The sequence below is a fragment of the Rhinoraja longicauda genome, chromosome 20 (assembly GCF_053455715.1).
Source record: "Rhinoraja longicauda isolate Sanriku21f chromosome 20, sRhiLon1.1, whole genome shotgun sequence".
NCBI lineage: Eukaryota > Metazoa > Chordata > Chondrichthyes > Rajiformes > Arhynchobatidae > Rhinoraja > Rhinoraja longicauda.
The window spans coordinates 20,966,517-20,988,961 of record NC_135972.1 but is presented as its reverse complement, the minus strand read 5'-3'; the positions used below and the strand labels follow the sequence as shown (position 1 = coordinate 20,988,961).

General features: G+C 47.6%; 1 protein-coding gene across 8 annotated transcripts in view; it reads left to right on the top strand.

Annotated features, from left to right (window-relative positions):
• LOC144603634 (synaptotagmin-A) overlaps positions 1–22,445 on the top strand; it is a 230,072-nt gene that overhangs the window by 188,646 nt on the left and 18,981 nt on the right. For 7 of the 8 annotated variants that reach the window (XM_078417149.1, XM_078417152.1, XM_078417148.1 and 4 more), the window contains 3 exons: positions 7,243–7,421; positions 14,915–15,099; positions 21,076–21,201. In XM_078417149.1, coding sequence (XP_078273275.1) covers positions 7,243–7,421; positions 14,915–15,099; positions 21,076–21,201 — 490 coding nt within the window. The remainder of the gene's footprint in view (positions 1–7,242; positions 7,422–14,914; positions 15,100–21,075; positions 21,202–22,445) is intronic. The other variant, XM_078417151.1, reaches the window with a different exon arrangement.

The following is a 22,445-nucleotide window of genomic DNA, read 5'->3' as shown; positions in this document are numbered from 1 at the left end:
ACCCTTTGCCCAGGATGGAAACATTAAATACCTGGGAGCATGGCTTTATGTTTTATGGTGTGCGTCTTTAACGATGATAATATTATATTTAAAATTAAAGAGAGTTTTGGAGTCTAGAATTTTAAGGTACTGTACAGTACAGTGGCACAACTGGTAGAGTTGCTGCCTCACAGCTCCTGAGACCTGGGTTTAATCTTGACCTTTGGTGCTGTCTGTGTGGAGTTTGCACGTTCTCCCTGCCCTCCATGGGTTTCCTCCTGGCTCCAGTTTCCTCCCGCATCCCAAAAACATTACGAGTTTGTTTAGGTTAATTGGCCTTCTGTAAATATAGCATGAAACAGGCCCTTCAGCCCAATTCTACAATCATCCCTACTACAACCAGTCTGAAGAAGGGTTCTGTGGCATTACTACCTTGGGAACGTAATTGTTTATTGTTTACTAAAATACTCAGATAGTTTATGCACTATTTCCCCCCCCAGTTTCTCACGCACTCCAAGCCTTCTTTTCAGTGGCCAAACCCATAAGTTTCAAGTTACAAGAGTTTGCAGTTATGTTTACAGAGCAGTACAGCTATGTAAATAATATCCGATATGCTTGGAAGATTTAATCAGCCGCAGTGTACCTTCTCCATACTGTGGTAGTTAATACTCTATTAGTACGGTTCATGCATTACTACTGTACCCTTGCCGAATCCCCCGGAGAGTCTACAGAATTGGGCTTGCAAGTCAGTAAGCATCAGTTTATTGAACCTGGCACAATTAACCCTCGAGGCACTGAATAGTCATAGAACACCGAACGGCACAGTACAGAAATGGGGCCTTATGCCTCTCATAATTTTATATACTTCTGCCAAGTATCCCCTCAACCTCCGACATTCCAGAGAAAACAATCCAAGTCTATACAACCAAATAAAAGAACCATTGAACCACTGGGCATTGTGTGCTGCTCTGGTCACCCCATTAGAGGAAGTCGTGGAGGCTTTGGAGACGGTGAAGAGAAGGTTTACCAGACTGATGCCTGTGCTGGAGGGTATTAGCAAATGGGAGAGGTCAGATAGACTTGGATTGTTTTCTCTGGAGCATCGAAGGTTGAGGGGAGACCTGGTAGAAGTGTATAAAATTGAGAGGCATAGATGCGGTGGACAGTCAGAACCTTTTTTCCCAAGGTAGAGAAGTCAAAGACGACAGGGCATAGATTAGTTTAGTTTAGTTTAGTTTAGAGATACAGCGGGGAAGCAGGCCTTGCGGTCCACCGAGTCCGCACCGACCAGCGATCCCCGCACATTAACACATACTTGGGACATCTTTGGAGTGTGGGAGGTAAACCGAAGATCCCGGAGAAAACCCACGTGTACAAACTCCGTACAGACAGCACCCGTAGTCTGGATTGAACCCGGGTCACTGGTGCTGTGAGTGCTGTAAGGCAGCAACTCTACCGCTGCTCTACCGTGCCGCCCCAGTTTGGAGATGCAGCATGGGAACAGCCTATCAGCCACCAAGATCACGGTGACCATCGATCGCCCGATTTCACACTAGTTCCACATTATCCCAATTTCTCATCCATTCCTTACACACCAGGGGCAATTTACAGAGGCCAGTTAACCTACAAACACACATGTCTTTGGGATGTGGGAGGAAACTGGAGCACCTGGAGGAAATCCACATGGTCACAGGGAGAACGTGCAAACTCCACACAGACAGCACCAGAGGTCTGGATAGTACGTGGGTCTCTGACACTGAGAGGTACCAGCCCCACCCTCTGGGCCACTGTACTGCCCCAGCTTTATTTAAGGAGCGAGAGGGAAAATCTAAAGGAGATGTGTGCGGGCAGGTTTTTACACAGAGGGTGGTGGGTGCCTGGAATGCCTAGTCAGGGGTGGTGGTGGAGGCAGATTTGATGGTGGCGTTTAAGAGGCTTTTAGATAGGCACATTGATATGCAGGGAATGGAGGGGTATGGATCACGTGCAGGCAGAGGAGATTAGTTTAACGTGGCATCGTGTTCAGCGCAAACATTGTGGGTCGAATTGTTCAGTCCTCTGCTGTACTGTTCAGTATTCTAAATGGCATAACCCAGAGGTGGATGCAGTCAGAACAAACATGGACCAAATGTGTTTGACTCTCGTAAAGAGGCTGCATGCCAGGAAATTCAAGAAAGCACCTCCCAAGCCTTATTTCTCGGCAGGGAAAGAGCCTTTTTGGTTTCCCGAATGGCTCATTATACACCTGAAAGATTCCGAATCCTCCTCCATTGGATCAGTAGGTGCAAGCAGAAGATATTTGGGAAACATATCTTGGTATTTTATGGTCCATCGGAGCTTCTAATGAGTGTTTAGTTGTCCAGCCAGCCTGCAGAGTCTACTGAGGACACGATGTGAAGTGATAATTTTCTGCCTGAGAGACCCAAGTGATAAGGTGCAGTTACAACCTGACCCACTTTTAGCTTTCTTTCGGCGCTCCAAACTTTACGGAATAGACGAGTTACTATTTGTTTGAATCGCTGTAACATAAAACCTGCTGCAATCATTTAGATTTTTTAGATTTAGAGATACAGCGCGGAAACAGGCCCTTCGGCCCACCGAGTCTGCGCCGCCCAGCGATCCCCACACATTAACACTATCCTACACACACTAGGAACAATTTTACATTTACCCAGTCAATTAACCTACATACCTGTATGTCTTTGGAGTGTGGGAGGAAACCGAAGATCTCGGAGAAAACCCACGCAGGTCACGGGGAGAACGTACAAACTCCGTACAGACGGCGCCCGTAGTCGGGATCGAACCTGAGTCTCCGGCGCTGCATTCGCTGTAAGGCAGCAACTCTACCGCTGCGCCACCGTGCCGCACACATAATTTGTTTGTGACATTGGATTAGGGAATCTCACCCTCTCTGGGTGATTTAGCCCTTGAACACGAGAATGTATGGATGAGTACAGCTTGGCAGATTGCCAAAGAGAGGGCATTTCATTTATGAATGGGTTTAGGTTCAGGTTGAGGTTCATTATTGTCACGTGACCTGAGGTACGGCAAAAATCTTTGTTTTGCATGCTATCGATTCAGATCGGATATACCATGCATCGAGTCTGAAGAAGCGTTCTGACCCGAAACGTCACCTATTCTTTTTCTCCAGAGATGCTGCCTGCCCCACTGAGTTATCATATATCATCATATCATATATATACAGCGCGGAAACAGGCCTTTTCGGCCCACCAAGTCCGCGCCTACTCCAGCATTTTGTGTCTATCTTCGGTATAAACCAGCATTCGCAGTTCCTTCCTACACATACTGTTCAAACTCAACAGTACGATCGAGGAAAGGGGGAGATACAGAGTGCAGAATGTCATTCTCAGCATTGTTGTTTGGTTTAGTTTAGTTTAGAGATACAGCGTAGAAACACGCCCTTTAGCCCACCGAGTCCGCGCCGATCAATGATCACCCACCCACTAGTTCTATCCTACACGAGGGACAATTTAAAGCAGCCAAATAACCTACAAACCTGCACGTCTTTGGAATGTGGGAGAAAACCGGAGCAATCACAGGGAGAACGTGCAAGCTCCGTACAGACTGCACTCGAGGTCAGGATGGAAGCTGGGTCTCTGGCGCCGTGAGGCTGCAACTCTACCGCTGCGCCACCATGCTCTTTGTTAAGACCAGAACGCATGGAACTTCAGGCTCATCTTGGGCCACTCATTTGCAACAATCAAATTAGGGCAGGAAAGCAGGAGACAAAGAGAAATTTAATGCCATTTGTATCAGGGCAAGAAAAACAATCCAATATCACCAAAGGTTGAAATCTGATTAGCTAATGGACATGTTGTCTCGATCAGTGAGGTTGGTCGATGGTGGCTCGGCTCACATTCATTCTGTTATCAGTCAGAGAGTATCGTTGTTCCTCGGTAAATGCAGAGTGCAAAAGAGTTTTGAAATGAAATGAAAATCTACAAAATGTTGAAGATTGACGACGATGTCACGAGGACTTTATTCCTGCTGCGCGCAGGAGGCCGAGGGGTGATCTTACAGAGGTGTAGAAAGTCATGAGGTGAATCGATAGGGTGAGTGCACAAAGTTATTCACCCAGGGTAGGGGAACTAAAAGCCAGAGGACACGGGTTTAAGGTGAGAGGGGGGAAATGTAACAGGGACCCAAGGGGCAACTTTTTCACTCAGAGGGTGGTGGATATGTGGAACGAGTTGCCAGACCAGGTAGCTGAGGCAGGTACAAGAACAACATTTGAAATATACTTCGAAGGTATTTATTCACAAAATGCTGGAGTGACTCAGCAGGTCAGGCAGCATCTCAGGAGAGAAGGAATGGGTGACGTTTCGGGTCGAGACCCTTCTTCAGACCAAATATACTTGGACATGTACATGGATAGGAGAGGGTTTAGAGAGGTATGGGCTAAATGCAGGCAGGTGGGACTAGCTTAGATGGGGCATCTTGGTCGGCAAGGAGGGGTTGGGCCGAAGGGCCTTTTTCCCTGCTGTATGACTCTATCACTCTAGAAACTGCAGTCGGCAGCCCAGTGGTGTAGCGGTAGAGTTGCTATCAAACAGAGCCAGAGTTTCGACCCTGTCTACGGGTGCTGTCTGTATGGAGTTTGCACGTTCTCCCTGTGACAGTGTAGGTTTCCACCAGGTGCTCTAGTTTCCACCCACACTCCAAAGACGGGTTGGTCGATTAATTGGCTTCTGTAAATTGTCCCTCGTGTGTAGGCTAGAAGTAGTGTACGGCTGGTCAGCATGGACTGAGTGGGCCGAAGGGCCCGTTTCCACGCAATATCTTTAAAACTAAACCTAAAAACTAAATGTAAAATGGATAATGTTAGTTCATCAATGCACAGGCTGGATTAAAAAGTAAAGGCGAAATGAAAATAAGGTTTCAATTCATTTTAAAATAAAGATAAAAAGCTAACTTCAATAAAAACAGATAGGGAAGACACAGGGACTTGGTTGAATCACAAATGTCCATTAAACACATGTTGCCACTCATTGCAGTTTGATGCCAGTAACTTGACTTGCCCAACTTACACTTTGCACCCTTGTACTCGATCTCACCCTGGACTCCACTGGTTTGGGAACAGCTATGGTTTGGGAACATGGTTTGGGACCATCCAAGACCGCAAGAAATTGCAGAATTGTAGACGCAGCCCAGACCATCACATAATCCAACCTCCCTTCCATTGACTCCATCTACACTTCACGCTGCCTCGGCAAGGCCACCAGCATAATCAAGGGCCAGTCTCATCCTGGCCACCCCCTCTTCTCCCCTCTGCCATCAGGCAAGAGATACAGAAGTGAGAAAACACACACCTCCAGATTCAAGGACAGTTTCTTCCCAGCTGTTTAGCGTGGAAACTGGCCCCTCGGCCCACCGAGTCCGCGCCGACCAGCAATCCCTGTACACTAGTACTATCCTACACACACTAGGGACGATTTACAATTTTACAACAGCCAATTAACCTACAAACCTGTGCGTCTTTGGAGTGTGGAAGGAAACCGGAGCACCCGGAGAAAAATCCACGCAGGTCATGGTGAGAACGTACAAACTCTGTTCAGACAGCACCCGTAGTCAGGATCGAACCCGGGTCTCCGACGCTGTAAGGCAGCAACTCTACCGCTGAGCCACCTTGCCGCCCTCTTATCTACCTGCATCTAGTTTATATCCCTCCATTTCCTTCATATCCCTGATCCAATCCCAAAATCTCTTAAACGCCACTATCCTATCCGCTTCACCCACCAGCGCGTTCCCGGCACCCATCATCCTCTGTGCAAAAATACTCTCCCCACACACCTACTTTCAACTTTGCCTCTCACCTTAAAACTATGCCCTCTGGAGGTATGCGCTTGAAAACGCACACCTCTAGATTCAGGGACAGTTCCTTCTCAGCTGTTACCAGGTAACCGAACTAACCCATCAACAACAAGAGAGCGGTCCTGACCTATCATCTGCCTCATTGGAGACCCTCGGTCTATCTGTAATTGAACTTAACTGGCCTTTATCTTGCACTAAATGTTATTCCTGTCATCATATATCTCTGCACTGTGTAATCACGTATAGTCTTTCCGCTGACTGGTTAGCATGAAACAATATCCTTTCACTGTACCTCGGTACATGTGACAGTAAAATAAACTCAACTAAACTAAATTAAAATACTATTTTTTCCACCCTGGGGAAAAGGTTCTGACTGTCTACCCTATCTATGTCTCTCATAATTTTATATACTTCTATCAGGTCTCCCCGCAACCTCCGGCCATTCCAGAGAAAACAGTCCACCCCTGTCCAACCTCTCCCTGTAGCTAATATTCTCCAATCCAACATTCTGGTGTACCTCCTCTGCACCATAAGTTCCCTCTTAAACAACTCACCTTACCTTAATCCCTCCCTTCCTAGCCATACACCTGTACGAAAGTCTTTTAAGAGGCAGAAGGGATCTGCTCTTATCCATGAGTTATTAATATTGTGTGAAATAACGTGAACTTATGTGCAGTAACTCTCTCTGAATAGAACAGTACAGCACAGGAACAAGCCCTTCAGCCCACAATGTCTGCACTGAACATAATGTCAAGTCAAGTCAATCTCCTCTGCCTGCAAGTGGTCCATATCCCGTCAGTCCCTGCTTTATCCATGTAACTATCATAGAGTCATTGAGTCATACAGTGCTCCTCAGCCCTACTGAAACAGGCCCTTCGACCCAACTAGCCCACACCGACCAACATGCCCCTATCTACACTAGTCCCACCTACCTACATTTGGCCCATTTCCCTCTAAACCTATCCTATCCTATCCATGCGCCTGTCCAAATGTTTCTTAAACATTGCGATAATACCAGCCTCAACTATCTCCTCTGGCAGCTCGTTCCCTCCACCCACCACCCTTTGTGTAAAAAAGTTACCCCTCAGGTTCCTATTAAATCTTTCACCCCTCACCTTAAACCTATGTCCTCTGGTTCTCGATTCCCCTACTCTGGGCAAGAGATTCTGTGTGTTTACCTGATCTATTCCTCTCATGATCTTGTACACACCTCTATAAGATCACCCCTGATTCTCGTGCTCTCCAAGGAATAGAGTCCTAGCCTGCTCAACCCCTCCCTGTAGCTGAGGCCCTTGAGTCCGGGCAACATCCTCCTAAACCTTCGCTGCACCCTTTCCAGCTTGGCGTATCTAAAAGCCTCCACGTCCTTCTTGTCAGGGGGCGATCAGAAATGATAATCCTCTTCTTAAATCTTCTTCTGCCCTTTGCCAGGACGGGGATGAAGCTCTCCGAAGGACATCACGAGGCCTTGGCAGCTCCGCCGACCACGGTGGCAGAGCCCACGCAAGTGGCCAATGCCACGGAGGCAGTAGCCAGTCCAGAAGAGGACAAGCATGATGGGTTCTCGAAGGTGAAGGAGAAGTTCATGAACGAGCTGAACAAGATTCCACGTGAGTAGAGGTTTACCCCGAATGCAGCGGGATCGCAGTCATGGGGGCCACTGCTCACAAGGGTAGTCTTTACTTTAGACTTGAGAGATACAGTGCAGAAGCAGGCCCTTTGGCCCATCGGGTCCGTGCTGACCTGCAATCCCTCATATAGACTTTAGAAATAGAGCGCAGAAACAGGCCCTTCGGCCCACCGGGTCCGCACTGACCGGTGATCGCCCGTATCGACTTTAGAGATACAGTGGGGAAACAGGCCCTTCGGCCCACCGGGTCCGCACCGACCGGTGATCGCCCGTATCGACTTTAGAGATACAGTGGGGTAACAGGCCCTTCGGCCCACCGAGTCTGCGCTGACCAGCGATCCCCATACACTAACACTATCCTCATACACTAATACTATCTTCATACACTAATACTATCCTACACATTAGTTACAATTTATTCTTTTTTTTATTGAAGCCAATTAACCTACAAACCTGTATAGCTTTGGAGCATGGGTGGAAACCAGAGCACATGGAGAAAACCCACACGATCACAGGGAGAACATGCAAACTCCCCACAGGCAGCACCCATAGTCAGGATCTAATCCGGGTCCCTGGCCCTCTAAGGCAGCAACTCTACCGCTGCGCCACTGTGCCATCCAATGTCTCAATGTAGACATTCTCATCGTCTATACATTCACTAGTGTAATACTCAGTTGTGTTTGCACCTGCCTTTAATCAGAACATCGTTTGATGTGGCCCCCTAGGGTGATATCCCTTCCCTTGTGTGAGGGACGTCTCCACCACACTCTGCCCCCAATGTCCAGCAGCGGAAGGACCCCAGACTGTGGTCCTCCCCCACAGAGCCTTGGCGTTGGCTGCACCGAGCTTCAGTGCGTCCCTCAGCACGTACTCCTGCAGTCTGCAGCGGGCCAGTCGGCAACATTCCCCGACGGACAGCTCGCTCAGCTGGGAGGTCAACAAGGTTCGGGCCGACCAAAGAGCGTCTTTCACCGAGTTGATGATTTAAGGCAGAGATAGATCGATTCTTCATTAGTGCGGGTGTCAGGGGTTGTGGGGAGAAAGCAGGAGAATGGGGTTGGGAGGGAAAGATGGATCACCCACGATTGAATGGCGGAGTGGATTTGATGGTCTGATTCTGTTCCTATCATTCATGAACATGAATTTATGAACTTCCAGCAACTTGTGAACAGTGTCAAGAGTTTGAAAATCTCCCCAGTGGAGGAGGCTCACAAACGACCCTATAAACATTCTAATATCAGCATTCGTCTTTAAGGCCAAGGCAATTTCAGAGACCTATTAGCTTAACATCTGTTGAAATTACCTTGTTGAAAAATCTTTTCCTGCCTGCAGTTTCTAAGTTATAAGTTGCATTTAAACAGCACACTTAACATTGTAAAATGTCCCAAAGCACTTTGCAGCAGTGATGATCTCATGAGGAAGTATTAGATGAACAAAGTTAGGTCCCTTCGGTCAAAGAGGTAGGATTTCAGGTGCATTCGAAAGGAGAGGGAATTTGGGAGAGGTGAGAAAGGGAATTCTGAAGATACGGAGCTAATATTGGGGGGGAGGGGAATTACTGTGAATTTTATAACATGCAACTAATAAACAAAGAAGTTAGGACACTGCAGCCCAGGAACAGATGTGATGAAAGCAAGCTGCAGATGCTGGTTAAGAAAGATCTGGGTCTAAAAGGCAATGGAATAAGTAGAGAATGCAGAGATATGCATTATGTGCAGATCTGCTGCCATAGATAGACACCAAATGCTGGAGTAACTCAGTGGGTCAGGCAGCATCTCTGGAGACCTGAAACGTCACCTAGCCATTTTCACCAGAGATGCTGCCTGCTCCATCGAGTTACTCCAGCATTTTGTGTCTATCTTTAGCACAAGAACAAGCCCTAGGGCCCACAATGTCAGTACGGAACAAGATGCTAAGACCAACTCTTATCTGGCTGAAGATAGACACAAAATGCTGGAGTAACTCAGCGGGACAGGCGGCATCTGTGGATAGAAGGAATGGGTGATGTTTCGGGTCGAGACCCTTCTTCAGATCCTTCTTAACAGGCTGCACATAATCAAACTTCCTATATTCCCTGAATATCCATGTGCCTATCCAAAAGCTTCTTAAATGCCTCTAATGTATCTGCCTCCACCACCATCCCTGGCTGTGCGTTCCAGGCACCCACCATCCTCTGTGTAAAAATACTTGCCAATCACCAATGTTTTTTTGATGATTTAGTATAAACTGGGTCTAAAAGACAATGGAATAAGTAGAGAATGCAGAGATATGCATTATGTGCAGACAGAGGGGGATCGATTTAACTTGGCATCAAGTTCATCGCAGACATTGTGAACCAAAGGGCCTGGTCCTGTGCTGTACTGTTTTAAGGTCTTAATTTATTTGAGAAGGAACAAGGCCCCTGCATTCCTCCAGTTTTTATCTTTCTCACACCCCTCTAAAGAGGCATGAATTGTGAAGCCGGAGGAAGGAATGTGAGTGGAAAGGGAGGGGGAGGTTAGAAATGTTTGTGAGTCCAGGTGGGGCACAGGGAAGGGGGAGGAGAAGGGGGAGGAGAAGGGGGCGGGGTTGTAGGTGGGATGTTTTATAAGTATAAATGTCGGATGCTATCTAGAAATTAGCTGCCTTACACCAGAGACCCGGGTTCGATCCCGACTGTGTTGGCCAGTCAGTGGAAAGACAATACATGTTTACAATTGAGCTGTCCTCTATGTCCAGATACAGGATTAAAGGAATAACGTTTAGTGCAAGATAAAGTCCAGTAAAGTCCAATTAGAGATAGTCCGAGGGTCTCTAATGAGGTAGATGGTAGCTCAGGACTGATCCCTACTTGTTGATAGGACGGTTCAGTTGCTTGATAACAGCTAGGAAGAAACTGTCCCTTAATCTGGATGTGTGCATTTTCAAACTTGTGAACCGCTTGCCTGATGGGAGAGTGAAGACGAGAGAGTGAGACTGGTCCTTGATTATGCTGGTGGCACAATCAGTATTTAGTTCAGTTTAGTTTAGAGATACAGCGTGGAAGCAGGACCTTCGACCTCCAGAGTCCGCACCGGCCAGGGATTCCCGTACACTAGCACTATCCTACACGCACTGGGGACAATTTCACCAAGCCAATTAACCTACAAACCTGCATGTGTTTGGAGTGTGGGAGGAAACCGGAGCGCCTGGAGAAAACCAACACAGGTCATGGGGAGAATGTACAAACTCAATCCAGAGAGCCCCCATAATCAGGATCAAACTTTGGTCTCTGGCGCTATAAGGCAGCAACTCTACCGCTGTGCCACTGTGCCACCCTGATTTTTAGGTGGGATGTTTTGTCGGTATAAATGTCGGGTGCTATCTTGAAATGAGCTCATGTTGAGGCGGGCATCGTGCTCTGTGCGTGAATGGTGTGCAGTGTGTGGAAGTGCGCTGTTTGAGACGAGCTGTGCGGTGCGGGGCTGGTTTCATCTTCGAGCCTCAAGCCATCGTTCGGCTGTCTGTATAAAGTTGCTTCAGACAGACCGTGCCGCATGCTAAAAGCCTCTCCAGATACTAAGCGCTTGCTTCAAAGTCTCTTAAGTGGATCATCACTCAAACCACTCGGTCCTGAGACTGAAGTCTTTGTGTGTGAATCGCTGGTTGTGTGGTTCGTGGGAGTGAGTCACAAACTAGGCAGAGATACTTCAGCTGACATTCACTGGCCAAGATTTGTATGATCAGTGGAGTTAAATATCCTGGCTGACAGAGTGGGATTTGAACCCAACACTCTCCATCTCTCGATCCAATCTGCCAGCCATTTTAACTCCCATTCCCACTCCCATGCCGACCTTTCCGTCAATCCTGATCTCAGGTACTGTCTGACCCGGATTCGATCCTGACTCGGGGGGCTGTCTGTGTGGAGTTTGCACGTATTCCCGGTGACTGTGTGGGTTTCCTCAGGGTGCTCCAGTTTCCTCCCACATCCCAAAGACGTGCAGGTTTGTTGGTTAATTGGCCCTTTGTAAATTGTCCCTGGGAGTGGATGCGAAACTGGGATAACATAGAACTACTTTGAACAGGTGTGATCGACGGTCGCAGTGCCACTCAGTGGGCCAAAGGGCCTGTTTCCATGCTGTATATCTCAAGATGCCCCATCTACACTTGTCCCACCTGCCTTTTTTTACCTGCCTATCTTCGGTATTTCTCCAGAGATGCTGCCTGACCCGCTGAGTCTATCTTTGGTATGTACAGTTCCTTCCTGTGTATTTTGTCTGGTCCACTGTGAAATCTCCTCATGTTATGCCTACCTTGAAGAAGTTCTCCTCCTTGCCATGACGGGAGTTCTGTGAGCTCTCAATGCTCCTCCAGTTCCCTCCCCTCTACTTTCAGTCTGAAGTGGGGTCCCAACCCAAAAAATCACCTATTCCTTATTCTCCAGAGATGCGGCCCGACCCGCTGAGTTACTCCAGCACTTTGTGTCTATCTTCGGTATAAACAGCATCTACAGTTCCTTTCTACACTCCCTCTCAACATTTCCGATCCATGTAGCTATCCAAATGTCTTTTAGAGGTTGTTATAATCCGAGGCTGGGGAGGAGGGGGTGACATTGCAGGCATGGAGAGAGACTATGGAGAGAAAAGGGAAGAGAGTTAATGCGAACCTGCTTAATAATTGGTGCACAGCAGGGAACTGATATAAAACTGAACAGAGAAGGGACCAGCAAGGTTGTGGCCTCAATTATCTCTTTTATTAAATATATTCATTGTAGTTGCTAACACTCCCAAGTTTCAGATTACACTTACACCCTCGTGGCCCAGAATCCTTGCAGCCCTGTCTCCCTCCTAGTTTAGTTTAGTTTAGAGATACAGCACGGAAACAAGCCAATCAGCCCAAGTCCGCACCGACCAGCGATCCCCGCGCATTAACGCTATCCTACACACACGTGGGACAATTTACACTTATACCAAGCCAATTAGCCTACAAACCTGTACGCCTTTAGAGTGTGGGAGGAAACCGAAGATCTCAGAGAAAACCCATGCGGTCACGGGGAGAACGTACAAACTCCGTACTGACAGCACCCACAGTCGGGATCGAACCCGGGTCTCTGGTGTAAGGCAGCAATTCTACTGCTGCGTCACCCTGCCGCCCAGTCTACACCTGGGATGCTCTAAATGCCAGGTTTCCTCTGAAATCTGCTTTCCCTTTGATAATCTTTCACTTCTCATAGAATCATACAGTGTGAAAACAGGCCCTTCCTCCCAACCTGCCCACACTGACCAACATGCCCCATCTACACTAGGCCCACCTACCTGAGTTTGTCCCAGTCTGTCCTATCCATGTACCTGTCTAATTGTAGGCACATATTCACACACAAACATACATACAGTACACATACATATCAATGCATGCACACAAACACGCATACGCATGCAAAACTCATGCATGCACATGCAAAAATGCATGCATACACATGCCAGCACATACATGCACAAATATACATACAAATGCATGCATGCACACATATGCGCACATCCTTAATATGCATTGCAAATTAATTTAAAAAATAAACCTTTGGTCTAAGACTCTATTATTGACACATGGCGTTATAAATATTAGCTTTAATCTGGCTTTACACGTTTGACATCTGAGACGGCATTAAGCCATCAAGCCTTGACATCACCGGCGTTTGCTAATATCTTAATGGAGTGTTGATCGCAATATCACAAGAACTGACTAATCCATCGTGGCATTGCTGAATATGTTCACAAGCCAATCTTGCTCATCTGTTTCACTGTACTCCAAAGTTATAATTTAATAACCCGTGGCCCCGTGTTCCTTCCCTCCCTCCCTCCCCTCCCTCCCTCCCCTCCCTCCCTCCCTCCCTCCCTCCCTCCCTCCCCTCCCTCCCTCCCTCCCTCCCTCCCTTCCCTCCCCTCCCTCCCCTCCCTCCCTGGTCTCCCTCTCTACGACCAACTCCACCTGCCCCGCAACACTACCATAACCCTCCACGCCACCATTCCCATCCTCCTGTGTAGTTTGGTTTAGTTTATTGTCACGTACACAGTATACAGTGAAAAGCTTTTTTGTTGCGTGCTAACCAGTCAGTGGAAGGACTATACATGTTTACCTCACGTGGGTGATCTCCAGGTGCTCCGGTTTGCTCCCACATTCCAAAGATGTTTGTGGGTTAATTGGCCTCTGTCATTGTCCCTAATGTGTATGATAAAACTAGTGCATGGGTGATCATTGGTCAGCATGGACTTGGCGGGCTGAAGGGCCTCTTTCCATGCTGTTTCTTCAAATTAAACTCAACTATAGGGTTGGTGTGTATTAGTGCTTGATGGTCAGCATGTTCTCGATGGGCCAAAGGGGCTGTTCTCATGCTGTAACTGTAAACTAAACTAAACTAAACTAAACCAAACTAAGCTCAACTAAACTAATCTATAAGAATGGTCTGTTTATAGAGATACAGCGTGGAAATAGGCCCGTCAGACCACTGAGTCAGCACCGACCAGCGATCACCGCACATTAAGACTATCCTACACATACTAGAGACAATTTACGCCCACACCAAGCCAATTAACCTACAAACCTGCACATCTTTGTAGTGTGGGAGGAAACCGAAGATCTCGGAGAAAACCCACGCGGTCACGGGGAGAACGTACAACCGCCGTACAGACGGCACCCGTAGTCAGCATTGAACCCAGGTCTCCGGTGCTGCAAGCGCTGTAAGGCAGCAACTCTACCGCTGCGCCACCATGCTGTCTGTATTAGGGCTTGGTGTCAGCATTGATTCGGTGCGCCGAAGGGTCTGTTTTCATGCTCATGTATCTCAAAGTTAAGCTTTTTACAAGAATGATCCCTGGAACGATTGGTTTAACATATGATGAGCGTTTGACAGCACTGGGCCTGTACTCGCTGGAGTTTAGAAGGACGAGGGGAGACCTCATTGAAACTTACTGCATCGTGAAAGGCCTGAATGGAGTGGATGTGGAGAGGATGTTTCCACTGATGGGAGAGTTTAGGACCAGAGGGCACAGCCACAGAATAAAAGGATATACCTGTAGAAAGGAGATGAGGAGGAATTTCTTTATTCAGAAGGTGGTGAAACTGTGGAATTCATTGCCACAGAAGGATGTGGAGGCCAGGTGAATGGATATTTTTAAGGTGGAGATTGATAGATTCTTGATTAATAAGGGTGTCAGGGGTTATGGGAGAAGGCAGGAGAAAGGGGTTGAGGAGGAGAGATAGATCAGACATGATTGGATGCCAGAGTAGACAATGGGCAGAATGGCTTCATTGTGCTCCTATAGCTTATGAACTTCTAACCTAAACTGAACTATAGGATTGGTGTGCATTAGTGCTTGGCGGTCAGCACGGATTCAGTGGGCCAAAGGGTGTGTTCCCATGCTGCACGACACCACGGCACTGTATCGGCCTGTGGCTGTCCGGAGGCCAGCCCTGTCCCCTCTGACGTAGCATGTCTTCCTGTGGATCTTATCGTTGCAGTACCGCCATGGGCCTTGGTTGCCATCGCCATCGTCGCCGTACTGCTCGTCCTAACCTGCTGCTTCTGCGTCTGCAAGAAATGCCTGCTGAAGAAGAAGAACAAGAAGAAGGGAAAGGAGAAGGGAGGAAAGAACGCCATGACCATGAAAGATGTGAATGAGATGGGAAAGTCGGGCACAGACCAGGTAACGTACGGGAATCCCCTGAGCTGCTCATCGAAGGGACGGAGAGACATTGTTTTGTTTAGTTTAGTTTATTATTGTCACGTGTGCCGAGGTACAGTGAAAAGCTTTTTCGTTGCATGCTATCCAGTCAGTGGAGGGACTATACATGATTACAATCAAGCCGTCCATGATGTACAGAAACAGGATAAAGGGAATTAACACTGGTGCAAGGTAAAATCCAGTAAAGTCCAATTAAAGATAGTCCAAGGGTCTCCAATGACTTTAGAGATACTTTAGAGATACAACACGGAAACAGGCCCTTTGGCCCACTGAGTCCCTGCCGACCAATGATCACCCATTCACTAGCACACTAGCAACAATTTTACAGTTTTCCAAAGCCAATGAACCTAAAAATCTGCATATCTTTGCAGTGTGGAGGGAAACCGGAGCACCCAGAGAAAACCCACGCAGTCACAGGAAAAACGTACAAACTCTGTACAGACAGCACCCAGGGTCAGGATCAAATGTGGGTCTCTGGCGCTGTAAGGCAGCAACTCTTCCGCTGCGCCGCTGTGGGAGGGGTAGTTCAAAGGCAGCTCCCTCTGTGGGGGGGGGGGGGGTAGTTCTAAGGCAGCACCACACTGTGGGGGGGGATACTGAGGGAGCACCGCACTGTGGGGGGGGGGGGCAGTACTGAGGGAGCTCCGCACTGTGGGGGGGGGGGGGGCAGTACTGAGGGAGCTCCGCACTGTGGGGGGGGGGGGCAGTACTGAGGGAGTGCCGCACTGTGGGAGGGGTGGGGGTGAGGGAGCGCCGCACTGTGGGAGGGGCAGTACTGAGGGAGCTCCGCACTGTGGGGGGGGGGGGGCAGTACTGAGGGAGCTCCGCACTGTGGGAGGGGGGTACTGAGGGAGCTCCGCACTGTGGGAGGGGGGTACTGAGGGAGCTCCGCACTGTGGGGGGGGGGGGGGGGGGGCAGTACTGAGGGAGCTCCGCACTGTGGGAGGGGGGTACTGAGGGAGTGCCGCACTGTGGGAGGGGTGGGGGTGAGGGAGCGCCGCACTGTGGGAGGGGCAGTACTGAGGGAGCTCCGCACTGTGGGGGGGGGGGCAGTACTGAGGGAGTGCCGCACTGTGGGAGGGGTGGGGGTGAGGGAGTGCCGCACTGTGGGAGGGGTGGGGGTGAGGGAGCGCCGCACTGTGGGAGGGGCAGTACTGAGGGAGCTCCGCACTGTGGGGGGGGGGGCAGTACTGAGGGAGTGCCGCACTGTGGGAGGGGTGGGGGTGAGGGAGTGCCGCACTGTGGGAGGGGTGGGGGTGAGGGAGCGCCGCACTGTGGGAGGGGCAGTACTGCCCCTCCCACAGTGCGGCGCTCCCTCACCCCCACCCCTCCCACAGTGCGGCACTCCCTCAGTACTGCCCCCCCCCCCCCCCACAGTGCGGAGCTCCCTCAGTACTGCCCCCCCCCCCCACAGTGCGGAGCTCCCTCAGTAGTGTGGGAGGGGTGGGGATGAGGGAGTGCCGCACTGTGGGAGGAGTGGGGGTGAGGGAGCGCCGCACTGTGGGGGGGGGGGGGGGGCAGTACTGAGGCATCACCGCACTGTGGGAGGGGTGGGGATGAGGGAGTGCCGCACTGTGGGAGGAGTGGGGGTGAGGGAGTGCCGCACTGTGGGGGGGGGGGGGGCAGTACTGAGGCATCACCGCACTGTGGGAGGGGTGGGGGTGAGGGAGTGCCGCACTGTGAGAGGGGTGGGGGTGAGGGAGTGCCGCACTGTGGGAGGGGTGGTACCAAGGCATCACCGCACTGTGGGAGGGGTGGAGGTGAGGGAGCACCGCACTGTGGGAGGGGCAGTACTGAAGGAACGCCTCACTATTTTTTTTTTAACCAAAAATAATTTATTCAATTATTTACAATAATATGTACAATATGAAATAAATCAAAACAAAACCCACCACCATAATACAAGTCAAACAAATATTCTCCAATACTAAATATACTATTATAAACGACATCCTAATTAGGAAGCACTGCACTGTGGGAGGGGCGGTACTGAAGTGAATTCTCCCCTCATTATCACATCATGGCTTGCAGGAGTTTGTGCAAGGAATGGCTGCCTCGCTTTCTATGTTACGACAAAAAATGCTTGTCAAAACCTACTGTGACAGCATTAGAGCACTCTGGGAGATTTCAAGGACGTGAAAGTCGCTATATAAATGTAATTCATTCTTCGAGCTGGAAATCAATATAGGTAACGGAATCAAGAACTGGAGGACATGGTGTTAAGTTGAGAGGGGATGTATCGTGTGGTAGTTTCAGAGGCGGTCCGTAGTGTTCCCTTGCCGGGGTGGGATTAGGGTTGCGCAGGTCGGTTCAAGAACCTGATGGTTGTAGGAAAGTAGCTGTTCCTGAACCTGGTGGTGTGGGACTTCAGGCTTCTGTACCCTCAGCCCGACGGTGGCAGTGAGAAGAGGGCACGGCCCGGATGGTGGGGATCCTCGATGATAGATGCTGCCTTCTTGAGGCAGTGACTGGTGTCGATGCTCTCGAGGGTGGGGACAGCTGTGCCCGTGATGGACCGGGTTGAGTCCACCACTCCCTGCAGCCTCTTGCCTTCCTGTGCGTTGGAATTGCCGTACCAAGCCGCGCGATGCAACCAATCAGGACACTTTCTACTGTCCATCTGAGGGAGTATTTGGTGACATGACAAACCTCTCGGAAAGCTGCAGTGCTGCTTACATCTAAGTGCTGGGCCCAGGACTGATCAGCCATGCTTTTAATATCCAGGAATCCAATGTTACTAACTCTCTGCACTGCCGGCCCAACATTGAAAACTGTACTCACCAAGTCATTTCGCAGAACCCTTGACCCAATTCTATCTGTGTTACGATGTGACCAGCAGAACTCCTAAAGCCACAAAAGACTGTGCAAATAGTTATATTTTAACTTGTAATAAGTGAACTGTGTTGAATTTACAAATATCTCTGAAAAATCTTAATGTGTTTCAATGGTTCAATGGTTTTTTGTTATCACAGGTTCAGAGGTACAGTGAAATTCTTTTTTTGCATATAGTCCAGTAAAGTATACATTGCTATATGTTACGTATCAGTTCTGCAAACTAATTTTAGTTATAGTTTAGTTTATTGTCAAGTGTAGCGAGGTACATTACTTTAGTGGACTTTACCGTCCAGTAAGTTACATATTACTGCACATTGCATTACCGTTCAGTAAACTGGACATTATATCACCATTCAGTAAACTATACATTACTATACATCATTACATTACAGTCCAATGAACTGTACTTTACTAATCGTTACATTAAAGTTCAGTAAACTACACATTGCTATACATTAAATTACAGTTCAATAAACTATACATTGCTTTACAGTTACAGCAGTTCAATAAATGAAACATTGCTTTGCATTACATTCCAGTTCAGCAGACTACACGCTACATGACATTGCAGTTCAGTAAACTATGCATGACTATACATTACTGTACATACGCTTGCTTGCAGCAAGAAGGTAGAGAAGAATGTGTGACAGCTATAGGTGAATTGTACAATGTTCTTATGTTTTTAATTGTGATCCATGATCGGTGTTTGCCGAGTTTCTCCCTTTGCTGTTCGTGTGTGGTCGTTATAATTTGTGTTTCTTCCTTCTATGCCCTTCTTCATCTGTGTTGTGTCTCATGACTATTTCTGGACTGTCCACTGGGGTAGGTTTCTCTTGTTGTTTGGTTGCCTAGAGCTCTCTGCCTTGTTTCCTTCAGTAAGATAGCCTCGCCTTCTTGCACACTGTTGAGTTGAACCAACTTTGATTTGAACAATAATAGTCCTTTTACTCAATATTTTACGATCACTGGAGGAGCAAAGACGATGAATCTGAAACCCAGTGCAAATTTGATCTAGATTTACAAGACCTCTTGTGCTCCTTTTAGTTTAGTTTGGTGATACAACGTGCAATTCCACCCATCGATATACCGAGTCCACACCAACCAACAATCACCCCATACATTAGTTCTATCCTACACTCTAGGGACAGTTTACAGAAGCCAATTAACCTACAAACCTACGTCTTCGGAATGTGTGAGGAAACTAGAGCACCCGGAGAAAACCCACGCGGTCACAGGGAGAACATACAAACTCCGCACAGACCGCTCCAGTAGTCAGGATCGAACTCAGGTCTCTGACGCTGTAAGGCAGCAGTTCTACCGCTGCGCCACTGTGCCGCCCTATTGTATATTTAAGCACATTTTGGTCAAGAATCCATAACCGAGTCTCATTTTACTTTGTTTGTGATCCGGTGAAGCATGCTAAAGATCACATAATCACCAAAGGTTTATAACACAAGGGGAGTCCATTTTAACTGAGCCATTCGGAATAGAGCTGTCCAACCTCCCAATACCAAAGACATGAAGGTTGAAGGGTGGATTGGCCTGTGTGTGGGTGGGTGGTAGAATCTGGAGGGAATTGATGGGAATGTGGGGAGAATAAAATGGAAATAGTGCAGGATTGGGGTAAATGGATGGTTGATGGCCGGCATGGACTCAGTAGGTTGAAGGGCCTGTTTCCATGCTGTATGAATCCATGATCTAGCCCACAGGTCACTGTTATCAAATACAGGCACACCACCGATTTTCCAACAACCTTGGTTCTGGAGCCTTTCTGGATTATCTGTTTTGCTGGACCAACAGAGGCCTCCAAGAGGCGTCTAACCGTAGCAGAATGGTCTACTTAGGCCACTAGGAGACCAAGATACCAGCCCGCAAAGTCAGCCTCAGAAATCAGCTAGTATTTGGCATTTACTAGATGGCATTAAGTAGGTTCTGACGGTCTACCCTATCTATGCCTCTCATAATTTTATAAACGTCTATCAGGTCTCCCCCCTCAACCTCAACCTCCAGAGAAAATAATTCCTAAGTTTGTCCAACCTCTCTTTATGGCTATTGATCTTTAATCCAGGCATCATTCTGGTCAACATCTCCTGCATCCTCCCCAAAGTCTCCACATCCTTACTGTAATGGGGCGACCGCAGAACTGCACATAATACTCCAAATGCCGTCTAACCAAACTTTCTCTGAAATAGTGCCGCAGGATCTTTCACATCCACTTGACAGAGGGGAAAGGGCCTCAACTTAACGCATCATCCAAAAGGTGACCAGTCCATGATATTCCAAGTGAGATCTGAGATGGTCCAAATGAGATCAAGGAAGACCACCTTCAATCCCCTGACTCCAAAATTGCCCGGTCATTATATTCCAATATAAATTGTAATCTGTTTTGTACAATCCCATTCAAGACAAAGTTTATGATTGAATGATTCAATGATACTTCACTGTCACATGTACCGAGGTACAGTGAAATGCTTTGAGTGAAATCTATCTATTATCCGAAAATCTCGTTGGTTTCAAGCTAAGAGTTCTCGAGTGGTGTTGGGAACAATCCATGCTTTGCTCAGGAAACTATAAAATGGCATGTTCCTGCTCTCTATAAGTACAAATATAAATAAAAAACCCAAAATGAAAGCCTTGTCAGGTGAAGCCTATTTGGCCCAGGGTTTTGAAGAGGGTGGTGGGGGGTTGCAATAGACATTAAAGTCTTATGCAAGTCTAATGTTATTTATATCTATTGCATGCATTGCTGGATTCAGTTGTAATATATATTGATATGGTCCTGCCTGTTCAAGCATGTTGTAGTTACAACTTTGTATCGAGACATCACCACTGGCTCCTCATTTATCTATGAGCGTTAGGCCAAGTTTGCAAGCGTAAAATGTTTGCCTGCAGGATTGCACTTGATACAAACGAATGCCCGGTTCTGAAGGCACTCCGCTGCGATGTAATTAGGAAGCCCTGCTTTATGTCGGAGCTGATGCAGACTAAGTCAACACTTGCTGCTTGTAGTGTTGTTGGTCGGGTCTAATGTGACCTGCCCACCTGTAAGTCCTGGTCAATCGGAACAAGCATTGCATCACAGTGTGTCTGTCCTACCTGCAGGCTTTGAAGGAAGAAGACGATGACGCAGAGACAGGTCTAACGGAGGACGGGAAGGAAGAAGAGAAGGAGGAGGAGAAACTGGGGAAACTTCAATTTTCATTGGATTACGACTTTCAGAACAATCAGGTGTGGTCAAATTCCTCCCAGACATTGAACATAGAACATAGATCATAGAACATAGAACATGGAATATGGAACATAGATCATAGAACACAGAACATAGATCATAGAGCATAGATCATAGAACATAGATCATGGAACATAGAACATGGAACATAGATCATAGAACATAGAACATAGAACATAGATCATAGAACATAGAACATAGAACATGGAACATAGATCATAGAACATAGAACATAGAACATAGATCATAGAACATAGATCATAGAACATAGAACATATATCATAGAACATAGAACATAGATCATAGAACATAGATCATAGAACATGGAACATAGATCATAGAACATAGATTATAGAACATAGAACACAGAACATAGAACATAGGACATAGATCATAGAACATAGAACATGGAACATAGATCATAGATCATAGAAGATAGAACATAGAACATAGATTATAGTACATAGAACATGGAACATAGATCATAGAACATAGAACAGGGAACATAGATCATAGAACATAGAACATAGAACATGGAACATACATCATAGAAGATAGAACATAGAGCATAGAACATAGATCATAGTACTAAGAACATACCACATAGAATTTAAAAGATAGAATATAGATCATAGAACATAAAACAGTACAACACCACAGCAGGCCCTTCGGCCCACAATGTCTGTGCTGAACACGATGCCAAGACCATCACTTATCTACCTGCACACAACCCATATCACTCCATTCCCTGCATATCCAAAGTCTTTTAAATGCCACGATCGTATCTGCCTCCACCACCATCCCTGGCAGTGTGTTCCAGGCACCCACCATCCTCTGTGTAAAAAACTTGCCCCACACATCCCCTTTAAACTTTGCCCCTCTCGCCTGAAAGCCATGCCCTCTAGTATTTGCTTTCTTTTTTCCATCCTGGGAAAATGATTCTGACTGTTTACAGTGCAGGTCTGTCCAACCGTATTACTAATACACTCTAATCCAGGCAGCATTCTGGTCAACCTCTTCTGCACCCTCTCCAAAGTCTCCACTTCTTTCCTGGAATGGGTGACCAGAACTGCACACAATACTCCAAATATGGTCTTCCCTCCAAGTGATGCCTTTGGTGTTGACTGTTGGTTGAAGCTGCTTCTCCCAGCCTCCGATGGTCTTCTGCATTAAAGGTGCCGTCAATATGGTTTATTAGTTCTTAGTTTATTTATTTAGTACAATGTCACGTGTACTATGGTAC